This window comes from Protomyctophum bolini (assembly GCF_963924005.1).
Source record: "Protomyctophum bolini genome assembly, chromosome: 19".
Lineage (NCBI taxonomy): Eukaryota > Metazoa > Chordata > Actinopteri > Myctophiformes > Myctophidae > Protomyctophum > Protomyctophum bolini.
In genome coordinates this window covers 31633648-31655804 of record NC_137880.1, presented here as the reverse complement: position 1 = coordinate 31655804, position 22157 = coordinate 31633648, and the positions used below count along the sequence as shown (strand labels likewise).

At 40.4% G+C, this 22157-nt stretch overlaps 1 protein-coding gene across 4 annotated transcripts; it reads right to left on the bottom strand.

Annotated features, from left to right (window-relative positions):
* Positions 1-3741: 3741 nt before the first annotated feature.
* LOC308334758 (poly(A) polymerase type 3-like) lies at positions 3742-21870 on the bottom strand (the record flags this gene model as incomplete). Of its 4 annotated transcripts, XM_080791572.1 has the most annotated exons (22): positions 21638-21870; positions 19768-19938; positions 18681-18747; positions 18368-18449; positions 17758-17867; positions 17616-17669; positions 17383-17494; positions 17169-17258; positions 16272-16410; positions 16032-16104; positions 15276-15396; positions 13532-13616; positions 10607-10660; positions 10254-10373; positions 9742-9854; positions 9220-9332; positions 8771-8922; positions 7322-7544; positions 7044-7169; positions 6566-6619; positions 6356-6412; positions 3742-6050 (listed from the first exon to the last, which is right to left on the bottom strand). In XM_080791572.1, exons 1-22 carry the CDS (start codon positions 21643-21645, stop codon positions 5961-5963), a joined length of 2214 nt encoding a protein of 737 aa, XP_080647698.1. In that variant the 5' UTR covers positions 21646-21870. The 4 variants fall into 4 exon arrangements, 2 of the variants coding, with proteins under 2 accessions (XP_080647698.1, XP_080647699.1); XR_013965918.1 differs by lacking the exons at positions 3742-6050; positions 6356-6412; positions 6566-6619; ... (2 more) ...; positions 8771-8922; positions 9220-9332 and having other exon boundaries at positions 9825-9854; positions 10254-10660; XR_013965917.1 differs by lacking the exons at positions 3742-6050; positions 6356-6412; positions 6566-6619; ... (2 more) ...; positions 8771-8922; positions 9220-9332 and having other exon boundaries at positions 9825-9854; positions 10254-13616.
* Positions 21871-22157: the final 287 nt, after the last annotated feature.

Sequence of the window (22157 nt, the reverse complement as noted above, 5' to 3'; positions counted from 1 at the left end):
GTGTATATTGCTTTCTATTCAATAATAGTTGTGCTCGTCAAGATTTAGATTTTCTCTCACGTACCCCCTTTACCACCAGCACACTCGTATATATACTCCCATTTGAGAAACACTCCATTATCTCTATTCTCATTTTCCCAACCCCTAACCCCAATCCACATAACCATCACCCAACACTCCTGGACCCTTTCACTCCAGCCAAACCTTCTCCACCCCCCTGCTTCACTGCCAGCATTACAAGTCTACCCCCATAACTGCCCGACAACACCCCAGGCCTCATTGCCCTTCCGATGAACCTCTAGAGTCTGAGCTGCCAGTGTTGCCAGCTGTGAGTGCGACCGCCGACCTCATTTGCATATGAAGGCCTTAATTAGGTACCACAAGCATTTGCACGGCGGGGCTGACTGTGACCGGCGAGCGTGAGGTGGCAAGATGGGAGCACTGGGCTGGGATTGGAGCCCACTGGAGGTGGCGCAACATGAAGCTGAGAGCCATGGCACGAGACAATGATACGGCATACAGGGCTGAAGAGTGGCGGCACTTTTCTGCACTACAACATTGTCAGACATGCCAGAGCCATTGCTAGCTCAAACTGTCTAAAACCCAATTCAAAGCAGGGCTGGCATGGCTAAGAATAACGTTCTTGTTGGCAATAAGATGCCTTTAACTGATTGGCTGTATGTTGGACCAATCAATTAACACCTTCCATTTGCCTTTTTAGAGCGATGACAATAAATCCCTATGGCCAGTGAGTGACATGTTCCTTCATTCAATTTATTTACACAAAGGCCCAGCCCATAATTATGTCATCGACAAAACAATGTATTTTCGGAACTATCTAGATTGAGACATAAATCCAAGTCCGCCGTTGGTTTTGACTCTGCCATCTTGCTATTTGTGTTCCTTAATGACTTTCTAATTCCTCATCAGCGGGTAGCGGCAGACATGCAGACTAGTAGCCCTGGCACGGTGCCATCCTGGGCACCAGCTCCTGGCACAGGTGCACATCCGTGCCATGCTTATGGTGTCTGTAGTAGACCTCAATTAAACCCTTTAGGCTGCTTTTAAATTAGGTGCTTTTCACTGGTCAAAAGTCACGTCCCTGTTTTATCCTCTCTCCCTGCTTATTCTGCTCCCAGAAGAAATAAGACTGGTCAGAGCTGTGGGAGAAAATTAAGGCAAGTGAATTCATGGCACATTCAGGTTTTTAAATAAAAGAGACAACTAAAAACAGCTTTCCACTGCTGCTGCCTGCCGATACAAATGATGGGTTAAACTTAAATCACTGCTGCCTGCCGATGCAAATGATGGGTATTAAACTTTAATCACTACCTAAATGACTTTTATTGAACTTTGACCACCGGTTTTTGGTCGGATAAATATGTATGTTTTCAATAAAATCTTTTATACACACACACACACACACACACACACACACACACACACACACACGCACACACACACACACACACACACACACACACACACAAACAAAGCACTTACAAACACACAGCAAGCAAGTCTGTCTGTCCGTCATAATAATAATAATAATGATGATAATAATAAATGTAATAATAATCATATCTGCGCTTTTCATGAGTACTCAAAGACGCTTTACATGTGTGTGAACATCTAAAAGGACAACTTTATTAGGAAACAAAGAAAAACAAAACAGTTAGCCGCCCGCTACACTGGTCAGATCAATCAAAGCAACATTACAGCGTATGACTCCCCACCTCCTCTGATCTCGCCCTGAAGAACGGAGAACCCTTTCATATCCACTCCCCCGCCATCTCACAATGTGGCATCTTCTTCCTTTGAAGGTACAGCAGCATTGTTTCAGTCCCTCAAATGTGAGCGGTCTTACTTTTATCACCTGTTTTGGGCAGGGAAAGAAGGAGAATGGGGGGGGGGGGGGGAGTTAACTTGTACCCATCGAAGAAGCACAAGGCAAAGATGTTGACAGGTGCATGAAACAGGTACTGCTGAGTTGAACCATGGAACTTCAGAGGAGGGAGGAGCAGGCGATTTAGAAGGCTTCGCGAAGCGTCTCAGAAGAGGAGCAAAACAAAGGCAGTCCTTGCCTGCGCCTGCGTTCACCTTGGGCTCTGACAGTGACAGCAGAATTGTTATTGTTTTTGATCAGAAATGACATGTTCAAGGCTACCTGACCATATGAGGTGATTGTATATGACTAAACATCAGTTTCACACATGAACAGTTGTCTTATAATAGTTGATGCTATAGCTGTTCAAAGGCCATATGTGGCAATACTTACAGTAACTTGCACTGCTACCACACCCCTACCAGAAGGTCTTCGGATAGAAGCCAAAAAAGATTTCCTTTTAGTCCCGGGTAGCTCGCCAGTTGTAGACTACAATCCCCAGAACGCAGCAGGACAACCAGTCCCCCCATTAGTCTTGGCATGCTGCCCACTACAACTGCGAGGCGCGTGGAAGTGAGAAGGCCCAGTTGGGACAAGACCCTCCGTCACTCATGGGGGACACATGTCATAAACTCATTGTCTTGCCATCAATCGGGGGGATCTAACCACCTCGCAGCAGATGGAGGCCCAGCAGGAGAACAGGGGGGCATGCCCTGGGCCTCCACCCCACACAGAGTGCACTCTGCTGGGGTAAGAGGAGCCACAACTCTTGGGGAGCCTCATGCCCTGGACTGGACCTCCCATGGATGCACCTCTGGATGAGAGCCTAATGTTGTCTATGATTAATGACAGAGATATTTAGTGGCACTGTCGCTGCCATTAAAAAAGAACTTCACCCCTTTTATTCACCACAATAATTATAATAGTAACACACTAACTATATTGATGGGAACATCTGAAATATCCTTCTCACTATAATGGATAATGGTGCCTATATTTACTATGCATTGCACATAAGGAAGTTGAACATACACATATGGTTAGTGACTGAGTTGCTATCATCAGTGTGCAGGTGATAAAATAACTATTTTACGGACAGAGGCGCTTGCCAAAAGAGAAATCAACATTGTAAAGGAGTCCATCCCACTGCATTTGAAGACAATTCCCAAGAACACACTGCAACGTACCGTTTAATAAATGGAAATAACGTTGAAAATATTCCTTTGTCACGTCCATAAGCACTAGCATCTTGGACATGAATTGAGCTATTTACAATCCAACCGCAGAATCTGATCTTCCTCTTTACAGTAGCTTGTCCTCTTGCTCTGAAGCTCCAGAGTCACAACTACATTTTACAGTAAACATAGCCTATATGGGAAGCAGCGAGTCTGAGTTAGCATAGATATGAAGATAAACATCATCCTTACCATAAAGAATGGAAAATAGTGCCAAACATGCACTGAGAGGGATAAACTAAAGGTGTCTTCCTGAATAGGGGATCTGTAATGATATTCATAAGAGGACCACCTACTGGGGGAACAGGAAAGACTGTTTCTTAGCAACAACATACACGTTCTTACAAGCTACGTCTTGGGAAATTTTGACCGGATTGGGATGCAAACAACAGAACATTTTTTAACTAGGCCATGTTATCAGTCTGCTCCCTGGGATGAATATCTGGGTGTCTCGTCTGACAGAAATCCCCTAAGCTGATGATACATTATTTCAGAGATTTCATCTGGCTTTTATTTCAAATGATTTTTGAACAACTCCACTGTTTGCGTGCATGGGAATATGCAAGTTTAATATGTGGTGGAATGGCCTTGTTTGACGAATGAGGACACTCGGCACATCTCTGCAATATCGTAGACCTTTATTTGTGAAAAAGTACAATACCCCATCCTTACAAATAAGCCTAAGAAAAAACTTTAACTGAGAAGGAGCATTGTAAGAACAAGAGAATGCTTTGTTGAAAAAGTGATCTATACAGTTAGAATTTTTACGCACCATATCAGTGGTCTTCATCTGGTTTCATATTAACATATTCCATGTGATCTAACACCAACGATTCAGACAAAGCCAAAATGTTGAGATACATCAACAAAGTAATGAGGTGAAAACTTTGTGTACACCTTTTAATCTTTCAATACAGTCAACTACTAAGAACTTGCGCTGCTAAATCAAAGTTAACAACCAGTTTTAACATTCCTTCAGTTCCATTTCTGTAATGTAACCAAGCAATCAAACAAATGTAAAAAATATAAAATTAAATTAAAACAAAATAAAACAAACTGGCTTTATTCACCAACGCTATGTGATATTATGTTATGTAAGACATAATTAATGCCACATTCAAAACCATCACGGCTAAAGCTCAAGTCGTATTTTCCCCACACACTTTTTTTTTGTTTTCTATTATTGTACGAGACAAGACACTGAAGGTTACTGTACAACAACACCATGTACATTTTAAAGTTTATAAACTGGTCAACTCTTTTATATTTCCACATCCTTCAGCCAACACTCAGCTACCTTTATGACAGTTAAATCTTATTATATTTATCCATTATCTTTTTTTATAAGTAGGCCCTCCTTTTTTGTTCCTGATGACCCTGTAACAGGCTGGCTGCATCAAAGGTGTGTGATGCTGGATTGATGCCATTAATCCATGCTGCCCTAGCCTTTCACTATCTTGCACGGTAGGATTAGCCCACCTGTCACAAAGCCAATGACTGGTGCAGGAACAAGACTCAAAGCAATTTTAAACTGCGAAACGAAGCTTCACGATTCTTGATGTTAGCAAACTACCTCAGAACTAACTACCCTACAAGGTGACCTCAGAACTACTCTAAAAGGTGACCTAGCTTGCTGGAGAACCGCTCATCTTCCTAGCCGAGGATGCGGCACAGTCCACTGTTTTAGCTGTGGAGGACTGTATGAAGTCAAAGTAGATGGTACATAATTGAATGCACATGGTCCATCATCTGGCGCTAGGGGTATGTGTGCTATGTTTATCACCACAAATGTGAGCAGCATTTTGGTCAGTTGTGTACCCAAACCTGAGCTAGTTCCATTAATGAAAGTAAGTCTTAACATAATACGAAACTCGCTACAACTACCCTCCCTGATTCACTAAAACAAAAAGGCAAAACAACAGTTGACACAGAATAATTAGTTATGTTCCGACAAAGAAAGCACAACATTTATAAGTGGAACCTTGCCAAACATCCGACTGAAATGCAGCGAGAGGGTAGAAAGAAAAACCATCATCCAAAAAAAATAAGAAATTAAATAAAACTCACACAGACTTATAATGCTCATATCATGTGGCTATGTGTCATCGCCTATCACGAAGAGACAGCAGTTTGTGTAACATGGGGTAGTCTGAACTCGGATCATCCATCTTTTTTTTTTTCTAACAGGACAAGTTTAAATTCTTCATAAGATTCATCTGGTTTGGCCCCATCAGACTGTATTTGACAACTGCAGCAGCAATTCAAGTATGTGAAACTCAACAGTGAAAGTACAGTGATGCAATTTTTATCCAATCAGCATAATGGAAAATGACTAGGAAAGTAAGGCTCGGAGGGGGAAAAAATAAACAAAAACCCACTGGATCCTTCAACTTGGCTCTAGCACCTGTTTGGCCTTTTCACACCAGAAGCCAGGTCTGGGTTCAGACTGGGGATGGATCCGATGGAGTGAAGTGGTCTCTGAACAGTATATGAATTGGGTTAACTTCTACCCATTGCCAACTGTAGTTGAGGAAGGAACTTGAGGGGGTGCGGAAGAGGCCAGCAGAAGAGCTTCATCGCCCCCTTGTGGCGACTGGCATGTTCAACACTAATGTGTAATATCCACAAGGTGACACTTCCATCCAGCCCTCTATCTGTGTTGTCAGGCTGCATTACCGAGTTCTATTCATCTAGAACTCTGGATGAATGAATACAAGGATTTCCATCGTAGATTATGGGAGGGAGGGGGCTAGGAAGTAGGAGAGGTAGATGATGGGGTTGGGGGGGGTGGGGTGGGGTGGGGGCAGGCATCCATTTCACCTGTTTGTCTGCTTGTTTGTCTACCTACTGAGTCGAAGCTTGATGGAGTTTTTGACCACGGGAATGGGGTTGCTGGGGAGCAGGGGCACGTCGGACAGGTCAGACAGTCTCTGAGGGGACAAGGAGGGACAAAGGACAGCTTCAAGAAACTGAGAATAACAGATAGTTTTTTATCTTTTTTTCCCCTTGAATCGATTTATGAGAGGTTTGGAGAAAGAGAAGAAAAAGGCCCGAAATGTATTAAAAAGAAGCCAATGTTTTCGACCTGTAAGGTCTTCTTCAGGGTTTGGAGAAAGACCATAATGGGCCATGGGACTGTATCTGTTATGGTTGTTATGGCTCATATCATACTGTGTAACACATTCTAAATTATTATTATCATTCATTGCTGTTATTAGGAATAATAATTCAATACCTTAATTTGTGTGCCATTCTCCACTTCACCTTCAGCTGCAGGTATTTCCTCAGTCACCTGAGGGAAAATAGGAAAAAAATTGAGATTGCATAATAGAAGTACACAAATAGTACAAATATATAATGTCAAACACAATTGGGGTACCACTCCAAACATTAACGATTTTAAAAAGTATTAAAATAAAAAGTATAGCAAATCAGCGCATGTTACCTCAGCCTCCATTGCAACACTCTCTTCTTCCTCTTTTAGCTCACTGACTGGATCCTATATAGAAGAGAGGAAAACACAGGACACGGTTGAGTGAGTCCAATAGATTCAAAGTTGGAGATCACATAAGGAGATCACACTGAGACATGAAAAAACACTTTACACCGTAATTTCTAATTATTCAAAGCTTTGTATTGTTTTTTTGTTATGTTCGCTCAGTGCTCAGATCCAGTAATTTGTACAAACATGATGTTTGTACAAAACTCTAACTCTAATGATCTCTAAACCAGAACTCTAGCAGTGCAGAGTGAGTAGCCTTGTGAGCCTGTTTGTAAAAATAAATTAAACCCAATTCTCAATATAACAAACGTCCGGAAGTTCGTGGCCAGCCCTAGTTGAAGCAAACTTTTTTTCCCCTTTCTTTTTTCTTCCAAACAGCCTCGTAAAGCAACCAGCACTTGTGTGATAAAAGTAAGCCAACCTCAGCCATGGTCTCTTCTAGCTGGGGTGAGGGGGTTCTCTTCACCACAGGGGGGGACGGGGTCTCACTGGGTAGCAGACCAGTACATCCCTGACTGCCTGCAGTGCTCATCTCTGAGCCCGTCTCCTAAAATCAGAAGGAAATCACGAGATTACACACCAACACTCTTGCAGGAATTTCAGCTGGTTTCAATTGACGTACAACTTATCTTGTAGTCTGTTACGACTACAGGGCTGAGCATGACAAATATGAAATAACAAAAGCAAATATAACTGGACCTCGTCGCCTTTGAGCTTCTTCGCTGGCGCCTCTGCCAGGGGGGAGCCTGGTCTTTTGGCAATGGGAGGGCCCATGGAAGGAGGCGGAGTCCTGCTGGGTGGCACCGTGGTCGGGATGGAGCGCTGGCGCATCAGGGTGGGCTTGGTTCCTTCCGCTTCCCCAGCAGGTTTGGACTTTGTCTGGGCCTCTGGATGGGGTACTGTGACCAGTCCAGAGCTGGCCCTGTTGGTATGTAAACACAAAATGATAAACATATTGAGAGATTTTTGAGGATTTTTGTCCTGGACTCCTGGTCGATGAAAAATGCATTAACATGATTTTAAATGTATTCAATTCAATTCAATTCAGAATAACGTTAAACAAAAGGATATTGTCAAATACATTTATTCATACCCGAAACGGTCCTCTGGATTTAACCCTGCAGGGACCAGCTGCAGCTCTTTTGTGGCAGGAGTATGGCCGTAATTTATCAATGGAGCGTAAATTCTGCCTTAAATTCGAGCATGGGTTTTGACGTCCAAACAACGTAGGGAAAGCCAATAAGAAAAGAGTTTCCAAACACCTCTCGCCTCGCTGCCTGTCATGTCCGCGCACACTGCCAGTAGGATTATTCTGTGTGGGTACAACCTTTGTCATAGTAGGCTAAATCACACATCAGTTACATTGTCATGAATGGAATAGGTTTGTAGGATATTCATTTAACGGTGGTTTCTATCCTAAAAGAATGTTGTAACTCCAGAGGAGGACGTACTGTATATACAGTATGTAAGGAGTCGTCACCTCACTGTCCATGAAAATATTTAAACAGCGGCGTCCACATGTCCCAGACCCGACTCCCAAAAATGCTATCGCATAAGCACTATACTTACTATATACTACATAGGTCTGATCCAGATCTGTTTGATTAAGCATCTAACTTGTAACATTGTAAACATGTTATATTGTTTTTAATTACACGATTTTAATTGCATGTACAGTTGGGAATATCCTACGAATTTCATGACATATCGTCGATGTACACCTTTACACAATATATGTTTTGTATAGTTTTTGGAGTGAATTGCATGTTTAGATGCCTGTCAACTGGTCAGACAATGCTGCTCCGCTTTATAAGACGGAGCTGTCATAGGCAGTCAAAGCCTACGACAGCTCCCGACCAGAGGTGAGATTTGGCGTGGTGTATGTCAAAGTTCGAAGTCACACTGGAATGATAAATGCCAAAAATGGCAGTCATTTCGCTGTGTTCCAATTTTTGGGTGTAAATCGCGTTGATAAATGAGGGCCTATGTCTCTAACATGCATGTCTTTTAGTTTGAGAACAAAACCCATGTGAAAACATGGATAACATGCAAACTCCCTGACAGGGTGTATGAACAATTCTTGAGCAGCGGCATGAAGCAGTACATCTATGCGTTAAGCTAAACGACTGGGACTTAGCTGAGACTCACCCAAAAGGGTTTGGAGGCAGGCCCAGTGCAGACCCTCTGATGGGGGTAGAAGAGGACACCGTGGTAGGCGAAGGAACTGACATGCTGTTGTCGCTGTCCATCGATAGGTCGAGACTGCTGTCATTCATTTGTCGAAGACCCTCAGTGGAATGCTGAAGCACAAAGAGTCAAACAGAACAGGTGATGAGTCGCGTACCGTACACAAAACACAATTTAGTTACATAAAAAAGACACGGTATGTGAAATGGGATTGATGCGTTTCCCCTAGTCTCTGAAACATCTGAATGAGAAGAACATTTCACTTTTAGATCATATTCAAAGGTCACTCAAAATACTACATCTTTTCTTACTCCTTCCATAAGAGTATTTCAAAATATATGTTTGACTATTTTTGTATAATATGAAATGTGTCAAATATACTTTCTTCTGAATGTGATGAAGTGACAGACCTTTCTGCGTTTGAGGTTTGGCAGAAACTGGTGGAGCTGTCTCCTCTTCACGTGCATGGCTGAGATCTTCATTTCCTGCTCAAACATCTTGCTGCTTATCGCCTGTCTGTACACTGGAGCCATACAACACAACACATTTAGTAATTGGTTTATTTTATACATTTACACCGCAGTACATATTATACATAATTATTAGGGGTCACTCCTAATGTTCAAGTACAATTAAAAAAAGGTCGATGTTGTTTGTTCGTGCCATTTCTCCCAGCACACCAGTTGTCCAATTGGCTCCAAACTTGGCACAAATATTGGTCATGGGGTCTGCCCTTTGACATTCCTGAGAAAGTCTGTAGATTTCCCACGGGGAGGGTAAATGTAAATCTGGCATAATCTATAGACACCTGGGTCAATTTGGATCAAAACACATCACACAGCAACACATCTCCCAATTAATTTATCCAAAGTAGAAAGAACTTACTCGAAGCTAAAGTACCGGTAACATCACACAACTCTCAAAATCCTCACCAGTGTCAGTGAAAGACTGGATGTCAAAGGTCAGGTCGACGTTCAGATTCTCAGACCCTTCCATCTTCTTGAAGACAATCCCAATCACCCACATGGTGCTCTGCAGCTCCTCTCTGGAACAAATGGAAAGGATAGAAAGTCTTAGGAAACGGCCAAAGGTTGAGTGTGATTTCGTCTTTTGAATAACACACCATTTAATTTCAGTCCTATTTTAGTCAGCTGAAATTGTTTATCCTTAGTCTAGTCTCAGTCGCCTAAATATAAAAATCTTAGTCTTTTAGTCTTAGTCAACAAAATAAGAAATGATGAGCAGTAAGTTGAATACTTCAAGGTACTATTATACACTGGTAATGAGTATGAGTTTGTAATAAAAAAAAGAATAGCAGGAAACAACAGAACAGAAGAGATTGAAAATCTCACTTTAGGCATTAATGTCAGATGCTACAAAAGTATTCACAAAAGCCTAAAATAAAATAAACGTATGCTCTCTGTTAAACAAACAGGGTACTCACTTGTCATTGCCTTCTTTGGGGCCAGGGAAAGACTGTGGATTGACATGGGCCAGAGTAATGAACTCGTTCTTCTCCAGGTTTCCAACCAGGATTCTGATTTTCGACTCTACCAAACCCACCCTGATGGATCAGATAAAAACAAGCCTTTTACCCAGAGGAATGTCCGATAGAACAGTTGGACATAAAATGTTTAAAACACGATTTTGTGCTCTACGAACAGCATGGCCACAAATAAGAAGCAGTCTCACCCAAAGAAATCTACATAGACGTCTTCATTCGTTCCAGTTTCACTCACACTCGGTTACTGCCGCTGTCTTATTCTCATTATTTTTTCCAGAGCTCTGGGTACTCACCATTCCAGGTGCTGCTTCTCTGTCGGCGCACTTGCTAGCAACACAATATAATGCCTTGGAACATAAGAGACAGAACAATGCCATTACACCATAAAAGTGCAGACAAGCAACACGCCAGGACGGCCAGGGGACACACACCCCTAGAGCAACACATACAATACAGGAGAATTCACACAACTTAGTGGTTCAATGCCACAGAAGAACCATACTCCAACTGTTAAGTAGTCTTGTTGGACCATTATGGGCAAATTTATATCAATAAAAAAGCAAGGCCAAGCTACAAAACAATTTGTATAAGTTGTGGGAGTCTCGAGAGTTATGCTTTATATTCAAGTAGTTTATTTTCATTCGATCAAAGTGGGAATTTCGAGTCATATATGCTTGATACTCAACTTGTTTATTTTGTAAGCTCCAAACTTTCTAAAATATATATTATTCCACTATGGAGGCACTGCTTTTCTGTGGTGAATATCAAGAAAATACAGCTTAAAACCACACAACTCAGTCTAACTTACTTTTGCATAATTATGATTGGCTAACAAATCACTAATGTCAACATCAAGATTGATGTCAACTTAGAAATTAAAGAATGTACAATTTTCAGGCCATCTCAGGACAATAAAATGATCAGTGCTGAGCCTGGCAAAATATTTATTAAAATATCACAAAACAAATTTCCAGACTAAGACTATTCCAAGCCTATTCCAGAGAAACATTATTGAAGATCGATTTGTTAAATGCTCAGAACTTGTAGCAAAATTCCAAAAGCAACATCAAGAGGAAGAGAAAAAAAGATCAGTGACCCAACTTCCAAGCTTAACGCTGGAACAGACCACTCCGTGTCACTTCCCCTCTGGCCAGGCTGCTTCAAGGAAGGGAGGGCGCCCGCAGACCACAGTATTTCAGAATGTTCTGCCTGGGTTTGCTTAAGGCAGTAAGACCTATGTTATCTGCACATGCCATTTAATGTCATTGTTTACTTTGGACAGGCATCAAAAAACATGGGTGACAAAAGGCAGTGCAGTACAGACCTTGCACGTTGGTCCATTGAACAGGGTTCATCTATAACCTTAGTTACCAGTGGTAAAATGTGTAAAAACCAGAGCCACAAGGGAGCCCCAATTAGTGGTTACGCTGACATGGTAATGTTGTACATCCAAATTAGATTTGGGTTTTAGAGAATGCCATTTCCTAGTTAGCCAGAGCCAGATGGTTGCCTTTTTTGGTCTCCTAGTGCAGTTTGAAGGTACAGTAGCCTATATTGAACACTGATCTTAGCCTAGTTTAACAAATTTCTTGGATGAAACACTTCATCTAAAGGACAGCTGGTCTAACATTACACAATGTATACTTTTATTAAGTTGAAGGAGAATTCCATGCTAGAACGCTTTCTTATCTTTCTTTGTAGTTGTTACGTCCCCACCAAAGAGGTCCAGGTGTTTTTTTGTGCAAAAACTCCTTATTGGCTATTTTCCCTACCATAAGCCCTCAATGAATTGCATTGCATTGAATGGGAATTGAATGGGGCTATGGGGTGTTATGCTAGTTCGCTTATTTCCATCGAAAGAAGTAGTAAAGTGTGCCGCTTGGGATATTATTTACATTATGAAGAGAGGATATACTGTATACAAAGAAATTATAATTTTGAACGATGGAAATAAGCGAATTAGCACAACACCCCATAGCCCCATTCAATTCAATGCAATTCATTTAGAGCTTATGGTAGGGGAAATAGCCAATAAGGAGGTTTTGCACAAAATAACAACTGGACCTCTTTGGTGGGGACGTAACAACTACAAAGAAAGGTAAGAAAGCCTTTTAGTATGGAATTCTCCTTTAAATACATAGAAATATTGTTAAACTAAATGTCTTGAGAAAGGCCGGAGGGGCGAAACGTTGTTGTACAGTAGGTTGAAATAAAAAGGACGGCGAGTAGAATTATATTGTGTGCGGACATTCCACTTTTTCTTCATTTGATCATTTTTTTGGGTCCAGCACCGTATTTAAAAACGGGGATGTGCTTATCGTTTTCGTCCTTTACATATAAACAAAATGTTGCAACATGCTTCCATAGCAGATATGCTGGTTTCAGAACTTTAATCCATGAAATCATTGTTCAAAATACCTTCAAGTGCACGTGCAGACATAGAAAGGCACCCATGGGTTTGTCTAACACTGGCTAAGGTAGGGAAAATACACCCCCCCCCCCCCTAAATAAATCCCTTTAAGTTAGAGAGAACACGTGCTCAATATGCAAAATAAAAGCAGCTGTAAGGAATTAGCTTCAGACAATAAACAGCTCATGTGTCCAAACTAGTTTTCTTTAACATGCAAAATACACAACTGCTCGACTGAAATGGCTCGCTGCTATATATTTATCCCATAGTTGGAAATTGCTAAATACCATTATCAAAAATAAAACTCTATAAAACCAGACTACCAAGAAATACATTGTGCAATTTGTGATCTAAATCATTTTATTTTGAATTGCGTACAAGATAATAAAAAGGCACACGTTTAATATTAAATAGGAATCCTTACAAGCGAGTACCTACCTTTTCATTAGGAAAAATACAAAACATAAGACACAAAAAATAGAAGTTGTGCTTACATTGAAGGGACAGTTAGTATTTGAGTGATAAAGGGCTTCAGGTAGTGTTTTGAGTTAACATTGTAGTATGAGCTTTAATGATATATTTGAGAATCAAAGAAGGTGCTTAGGCAAGATTACTTTGGAGTCTTGTCAGAAAGACTTTTATTGAAAACTTTAAATTGAATGAGTGGAAACCATAAAAAACTGGGAGCAAACTTCACATATTCTAAAAAACGTATTGTGCATGTGTGAGTTGTGCAAAATGGGAATCTTTATTGAAATATTTGAATCTCACCACGTGTGTCCAACAGGATAGGCAGTTTAATACATACTTGTATTTCTGAAAGAAGTTTGGAGCTTCAAATAGTTTGGCCCACTCTGCTTTATTCTGCAATATTTCATCGGTGATGGCAAGACCTGTAAAGGAACAAGATAAATTTTATTAAAAGGTCAGTAAATGTGGGTTGTGCTCTCTGCAAGAAATACTTTTCCAGGACATTTCATGTGACTCCAACATCAAGTCATTATCAATCATATGTTCATATTTGATAATAGTGCATTGTAAGTTAACACGGGGACAAAATAAAAAAATTGAAGTCATTCACAGCCCCATTTAGTGGTTTGGCGCAGAATGCCAGGCTTTTCAGCCGTAAGCCCCTTATTTTGAAAAGCTCCCAGCTGATTTGTGTGCTGAAAGAGCTGAAACGGTCCCACGATGTTGTGATGATGATCACATTGTGATGACGGCTATGGCCGTTTTTAGCTGAAGAAAAATTAATGCTTCCAATGGACTCAGAATCATGAAAACCTAGTTTGACATGTCACATGCTACTTAAAGCATACTGACATTTTGATAATTTTGCCTTATATAGGTTGTTAATGGTACCCCAACATTCAGCAGCAGTCACAAAGTTTCCCAAGGGAAACAAACTGATGTGAGATAGTAGACACCTTTATGAACACATCTGTGAAAAAAGCTAGTGGTAAGGATTGTTTTCCCAGATTTGCCACAACCTTCGCTATTCCTAACAAAATACATAGTAAAGAATGTATGATATTAACTTGGCACTTAACCAAAATAGGAATGCTTGCATTTGTTGCACATTACTTTGGACAGTGTACCATTTATTTTAGAAATAAATTACATCAGAGCAATGTATGATGATGATATCTGTTTTCTTCAGTTTCTGGCTGCCGGGTAAACGTATTAAGACATTTCAATATGCCTTCAAATAATTTGTGATTAACATTTACAAAACAACTGCACTTTGTACTAACACAATAATGCATAATAAACACTCAATTAATTAGGAAAATAACCATTAGTTGTAGACCTACTATGTTTAGGATGGTTTATATAGCACTAAAAGTTGAAAGGAAGTAGCAAACTGAAGATGCATTCAGAAAAATGGCTACTTATTAATTGAAACCAGTTCTTCAGTTACCATGACAAACAAACAAACAAACCCTCAGTATGGTCACACATTAAAGTTCAAGAGTTTTGCCATTTGTGTTCTTATAAAACACACATCTAATGGCTATTTTGGCTAAACCCAATATAATTTATAGTCAGCGGACTAAATAATGCTTTGGTTAGACATGGCATTCATTAAGACGACAGGATTAAGGTTGGTGAGGGGAACAATATACTTTCCAGATCATTAAACATATTTTGGAAATTTGGCTATTTTTCCATTATTTTTCCAGGGCATTTAAGAACACTGACAATTAATTCAAGACTACAGCTCAATGAAATTAGATTTAATCACCAATTAACTATTCATTCATTATTAATAAAATACCGGTAATGAATATTATTATTATATATTTTGGAGCAGCAATACTATTCGTATACCTAGTTTAACTAGTTTGGATGCAGCACCCAACCTAGTAGGTTTGGGATGTGCGTTTTCGGGAGCAGTTTATCAGCTTCTCTCTCTCTCAACATTATTTCCCATCACAACAAACGAGAAGTAGTGATATATTCAATAAAAAAAAGAAAAGGCAAACATTTTCATAGTAACTGTAAATTTAACTGGCTCCAATGCATCCTTGATCAGATGAATGACAACAGACCCTGTTTGAACTCGTCCACCATGACGGCTCGGGTGGAGGCAGACACGTTGTAGGTGGAGTTCTGCTGGGGGTACGCTGGGGTGATGATGGGCATCAGGTGATAACGATCACTTGGAGTAACCTAAGACAACATGGGCAATGGCAAGCTTTCAAGGTTTGCATGCGAAAGACAAAACAGGTGTAAAGCAGCAACGTGGTCACTCAGGCATGAAGGAAGCATGAGTTCAAGTTCATTGCTCTCCCCTTGTCCCCCATATATGGGGACTAGGTTGGCGGAGGGTGTGTAGAGCCCAGGATCACATTAGATAATTGACACAGGGGTGAAAATGGGTTACAAAATCGTGGGATAAAAATATAGAAAGAAGAAAAAAAGACAAAACATGTTCGGAGATTATCCTAACTTGTTTCTAAGAAGACGTTTGTGACTTGTGAACTGTGATTTTATGTCTGATAGTTTTTACAATGCCAAGCATAAGCCTTTTCTAAGATTGCAAATCTAAGTTCACTTGCTACTTATGAATGGGCTTATACCACTGATAAACGATTACAAAATCCACCCCAATGTAGTTTGAAATAATGTCAAAAAAGCAAGAGCTTCTTTGCACATTCAGCAATCGCACAGGTGGAAATCAAGCATATAAGAAGCTAATTCTATAATCTACAGTCAGTGGAATAAAGCCACAACTCATGTCAGTGTGACCACATTCATTTTTGAATGGCATTCTAGAAATCAAGTACAATTCAGTTTCTTATTACCCTGGGGTCCCAAACTGGAAGGTTGAGGTTGCAGTCCTCTGGTTGCTTTAACAGAACAGGGTTAGGCCATTCCCTGCAACACAGAAAGCAGGTCAACTTTCTGAGTGTTCATCAAAAGACATTTCTCTTCATTTCATCCTTAACAAAACTAACAATTTGAATGATATCTGTCACGGGACAACTCAGTGAGCCAGAACAGAGTTCTTTATAATTGACACCAATGTTATCAGGGCAACTCACCACTTTGAAAAGACCAGGAAGAATTTGTGCACCAGGGTAGAGGCCACAGCATTGGGGTAGAGCTGGCAAGTCCTGGCTACCAGCATGGCCCATGACACGCCACCCAGGAAGCCCAAGATGTTGGAGTAAATGTTATGGCCTGGACAGGAGTAAAAGGCAACACAAGATTCAATCTAATGGCACTTAGAAAAGTTATGGAATCCATTCCAAGCCTCTGCATATTATAAACAGAATTTTAGACTAACATTTTATAATTTTACTACTAGATTTTTCACAATGTCATGCTTGCAAATAGCATAGCAATAAGCACAACAATAGAAATTGGAGATTCCCTACGACGTGGCAATGCATGCCAAACAAAAAAAAACTAAAACAGCCATGCCATCAACAAAACCGGCAAGGCTTTTGTTTACCTGCTGGAAAACAAATGTGACTGGGCTGTGGTTGCGAACTACGCTATGTAGGCAAACCAAACAAAGTCACCATGGCAACATGAACCACTCTTTACTTGGTTAAAAAAATGCAATGACAGGCCAGTTTCTTTTTGCTCCAACTAATCCTGTTGTGAGTGAAGACCAACACAGGTCATACTTCCAAAGAAAGGAAAGAATGCTCTCTATGTAACTATGTACACAAGGGGTGCCCAAAAGGTAGATTGTGATCTACCAGTAGATCACAAAGGCTGTTCAGACAGGTAGATCACATGACATGGCCCTAATAATTTTTTTAAAGGAAAAAAGGCCACTTTAATTAAGGTGTTTTCAGCAATGGGATAATTATTTTTGGGTGGGTAGATCTTGTTGAGCTGGTCATTTTGAAAGTAGATCTCAAGTCAAAAAAGGACAGGCTCCACTGATGTAAACCATTTAGCCTACTTTATGAACAGATTCAACTAACGTTTAGCCCACAGTTTGATGGTTCTCAGGGTGAGCCTGAAGTTCTCGATATTGGGCACCATGTGGAGAATCTCGTCCGTAACTCTGCAGCCTATGAAAATAAAGAAACAAAACAGCTTTCATTATCATGCTTAAGAGCAAACAATTGGACACAAAAAGTACAAATTGTCTTTCTCCTGCATAAAACAATATAACAATATATATTTTTAATTTACCATTGAGACTTCTTATACACCTGATGTCCAAGTTCTTCAGTAGGCCATCATCTCTCAGATCCAGATTCTCTGGAATGGTTTGCAATGCTAACCGGGCAAACAGTATGTCAATCTATAAAAACAAATATGTACAGAACTCTATAAAAACAGATAGGAACACAAAAGTATCTTGCACACACGCGCACACACACACACGGCACAAGCACACGCACACACACACCCACAAAACATACCTCAATTCCATCAAATGATAGCTTGATGACAGGGACAAAAGCCTCTTCTACAGCCTAGGGGGGAAATATAATGTCAGTCTATAACACCAAACAAGGAAAACCTTTTGGACTGGAACGCAAAAGAGTAAATTATGCTACACACCCGAAGGTCCTTGACCTCCTCTTGTTCTTTCAGCTTCTCATAAAAAGACGTGAAGAAGTCAGGTCTCTCAACATGTCGAGGTGCAACACAGAGGGCATCAATATCAGCACCTGCCAGCAAATACAAGACGCAGATGCAGTACAGTCAGTGTACACACTGTATTGTAGATATACAGAAATACACATAACTTCTCAAAACAACACCACTGTGTTCATTCTGCAAATAGTCATGCAACCAATGTTGATATTTGACAATACTTTCAGCTTCCCTAAACGTGTGACAATTACAGGGCATTTTTGGATACTGTGTGACTTAAATGTATGTACAATATACTAAAATATATGTAATAATCTAGCCGTCACTTGCAAATATGCTCCCCTTTTCCTTGTGTTGTTCTGAGAAAGAATTAAAGTCCCACACTAGCCTAATGAACTACTGCTGTTTAGTGAAGACAGTGTACGGGACTCAAAATTTTTCTCATGTTGCACTGGCTGGAGAAAGTGTTTTTTCCAGTGGAACCCAGTTGATTCCCGCATTGTTTTGGATCCGTTAAAAACGGATTGACCATTAAAATTTTAAATAATAATAAAAAAGCAATACTTGCAATTACCTTTTGTGTGTACCCCCAAGCGATAGGATCCAAATGTGAAGATCTTGCCTCCAACAGTTTCTACCATTGATGCAGGTAGGTTCTAAAGATAGAAAAGACAATTTAAGCCATATATAATGATGTAAACAAGATGGTGCTGCTTACCATATAATATTTACTGACCAAATTTTATACTAGACAAATATTTTCAGTTTCACAAAACTTTCCCATTTTCACAATTGTTATATCAGTATTTATTTTCATATTTAAAAGAATCCGATAATTAAATAGAATACCCAGCACTATAAGGCAGGAAATGAAAACAAACACCTACCTTTAGTTCGCTGACCTCTTTAATCCATTCTTTAACCAGTGTATTTAATTTGCCCAACACCAGAATTCTGTAAATAAAACGTTATGTACAGGTTAAGAAACCAATTTATATCCTACATTCATTAAGACAGTATTGACTTTTTCATCTAAAAGCAGACACAGGGGGAGACTATTTTAATTCAGGGATAGGTGTTTTTCCTGTTTGAGTTCGCCAGACGAACTGAGTACACCTGGGTTTATGGGTTTGGGAGAGTATATAAGGGCCTCTCATTGAAACCCTCATTCTCTAAATCTCCTCTCCAGAGACCGGTCTTCCACCTGGCCTGAGTGGGCCTAACACTTTTGTTTCGTTTTGCACCTTTTTATACAACACTGACCCAGCACATTCCACACAGTCACAATTTCACATACTATACATGTCTGACTACTGACTTATATAGATTTCACACCTCATTCCATTCCTTTGTATTGCGTTCTTGAATCTTTGTCAAAAATAATATCAGTTCAAATGTTTTAATCTGGTGTGGACTCCCTTATTTTGTCATGCATAAACTAGGTACATTTTACATCCAGATTTGTTACCATTTTATACTCAAAGAGCTACTTATTCACACCCTTTGTGCTAAAGACAACTTAAGTATGCACTAGACCAGATATTTGTATTCATTTATCTTTTGGGTGAAGAGAAACACAGATATCGGAGCTCATCTTTGAAAGCTTTTCTATAAAATATGATACATGTTTAAAGTTTAAAACTTTGATTTTAATAATTGGCAACTTCCAGTTATATTGAAGTCTGTTTCAGTCGTGCAACCATCCCGCTTAATATTTATTCTTTTCAGCATTTAAGATGCACTAGACAGCATCCTTTTCTTCATAAAAGGCCTTCAGTGTCTCTTTGAATATAGCTGTATGCTTTATTTCAGATCCGTGAAGAGAGAGACATAGAAATCAAGAGTAGCTAAAAAGGAATACCAACGAAGTCGCCCTTTTAACAACTCGCCCCGGGAGCACAGGGTCTGCACAGAAACTGCCACCAGACATAAAACATTATTTTGTATGTTGTTATGTAACCAAAAAAATCTCACCTGCGCTGCAGTTCAAGCTCCTCTTCAAACACGCCATATGGGTTCAGGGTCTCTGTCAGTTTCTGGGTCAAGACCAGATCTGACTCCTTGGGCAGAGCCAAGCTGATGGGAGACGTGATCCCGAAGTGCTTGGGAGTCTGCTGGGCTGCAGGAGCCTGGCTGGTGATTGGACTGGAAAGGTTCAGAGTTGATTAAAAAGGAGGGGGAGACAAAAAAAGAAGAAGCAATTAATAAATAAGCAGAGCTTTCTCTACTTGTAAGCGGAATTTATTGTTATTGAATTGTAGTTTGTCCTGCAACTGGGCATTCACACTGGATGTGCGTGCACTTATTGCACTAGCTTTTTATGCATTCAAAGATTATTATTACACCCTCATAGAAAAACGGGCCCGAGTTACAAACTGTGGTTGGACTCCTTTTGTTTCCGTCTACACATCTTTGTTGAAAGGAACCTGCTATATTTAAAAGGTGCCTCAAGAGTTTTTCCCCATCAAAACAAAACCTTTTTTTTTTTTTTTTGTTAAAAAGGTTAAAGCTTCACTTATTCTGATAATCAGGGTTACCCTATCCCTGCAGCAATTTAGTGAACAGAAAATACATGTTCAGGTGGGACACCCAATTTTTATCCAATCAGGCCAATTTCAGATTAAATTCAATAGTGTTTCAGTTACAATTTTGACTACTCATTTGTTTGTTCAAGGATTTCAAATGCCACTAGTTTATCCTGCATTAGTTCTCATTATTATTATTATTATTATTATTATTATATGAATGGGAATATAAATATATAGCTATAACACCCTCCCCCCCCACACACACACATTATATTTTGATATTCAAATGTGACGTCACAAATGAGCAATTTTATTGCTATTGTTCTGCAATGTTTAACAGCGCTGGTGATTTTGTCTTGATGCCAACAGCAGTCTGACTCTGTGGGGTGGCTTCAGGACATCCCATAGGTCTAGCGGGAACAGGTCTAGCCGTGAAAGATGACTGACTGTCATAAAGCGTCATGTTGAACCATGGCTAGTTAATGTCACACGCAATGATATACCGTGTGTTAGCCTATATATAATATACGTTAGGTTGTGTTTCAAAATGATGCACAGCACACTGTCTGAGCAGTTGCAATGCAAGGCCTGCGTGTTATGTTGACCAGAAAGCAATGTATAGCTAGCTGTCATCCAAGGACAGCACTGGCTATGGTTACAACTGAACTGACATATCTCTTCAGGCGCACAAAACGTCAACATTTATATTTTATTATTAGCGTGTGGAGCCAATGTGCTTTTCAGCTGGGATAGCGAACACCTGACTGGGTGTCAGTGGGGACAAGGCACGCAGGTTAGTTCCCTCTGCTTTGTTTTGGTTTCAGTACTCTGTCTCTGTTAGCAAGGTGGCTAGAAAGATCATGGCATGCTAAGAGAAGATATTATTAGAAGCGACACGCTCGAGCAAAATGGCGTTTTCGTGAGACAAAAACGTAAAAAATAAATACAAAAAAACCTTCAACACTTCAAACTCAAAAAAGTGTTAAGACGACCCAGTTTTCTGTTGGAATTAAGTCATTTTTCACGAGCGACGCTATCAATTAGCCATTTTAAGGCCTGGTTGGTTGGTACTTTGTTGGTTGGTATACTTCGTCGTACGACGGGCGCAGCCAGCTAGCGTGCCGAGAATAGCAGATGTAAAAGCTCACAACACGTCGAGGAAGCGACGTGTTGTGAGCTTTTAGATCTGCTATTTTCGGGACAACCCCGGTGCAACCCCCCGCCCCCCCTCCCCACCGCCTCGGGCCCCGCGCGCGCCGTTGAATCATGCTCCACACACAAAAATCTGAAAAAGCAGCACAAAAAAGGTTACTCACAAGGGCATGGCGGCAGATATCAACCGCTCCAATAGTTTCTTAACATTCTCGTCTGCCTCGATCCTCTCCCAAACCACATGAGTTCTGTTTGTTTTTTATTTATTTTATTCTTTAAACGCCGCCCGGACTCTCTAGTCTGTCAGTAGACGGCTGCTGGAGCGGGATTCGAACCTTTTGTTTCACACACTGAACATGGCGCGCGTAACACGCTCGAGCTCGGCCTGTCTCCGACGTCCTCCGTTCCGAGCTCACGTCTATGGCTCACGACCTCACGTGAACAGCACGTCGTGATGTTGTGCCGAAATCTGTGACCTCTCGAATATCGCGACTGACTGTTCCAGCAGTTGGTGTTGTGAAGGTGGCTCCATACATAGACTGCTTGGAAAATGTCACAAAGGCCTACACACAAAAAAGATCAAAATCAAATATAAATATAAATTTATTACAATCTTTGAAACAGAAGCCAAGACAGTTTTTAAGTTGCTTGCTTGATTCAATGTCCTTAACTAACCATTTCTCA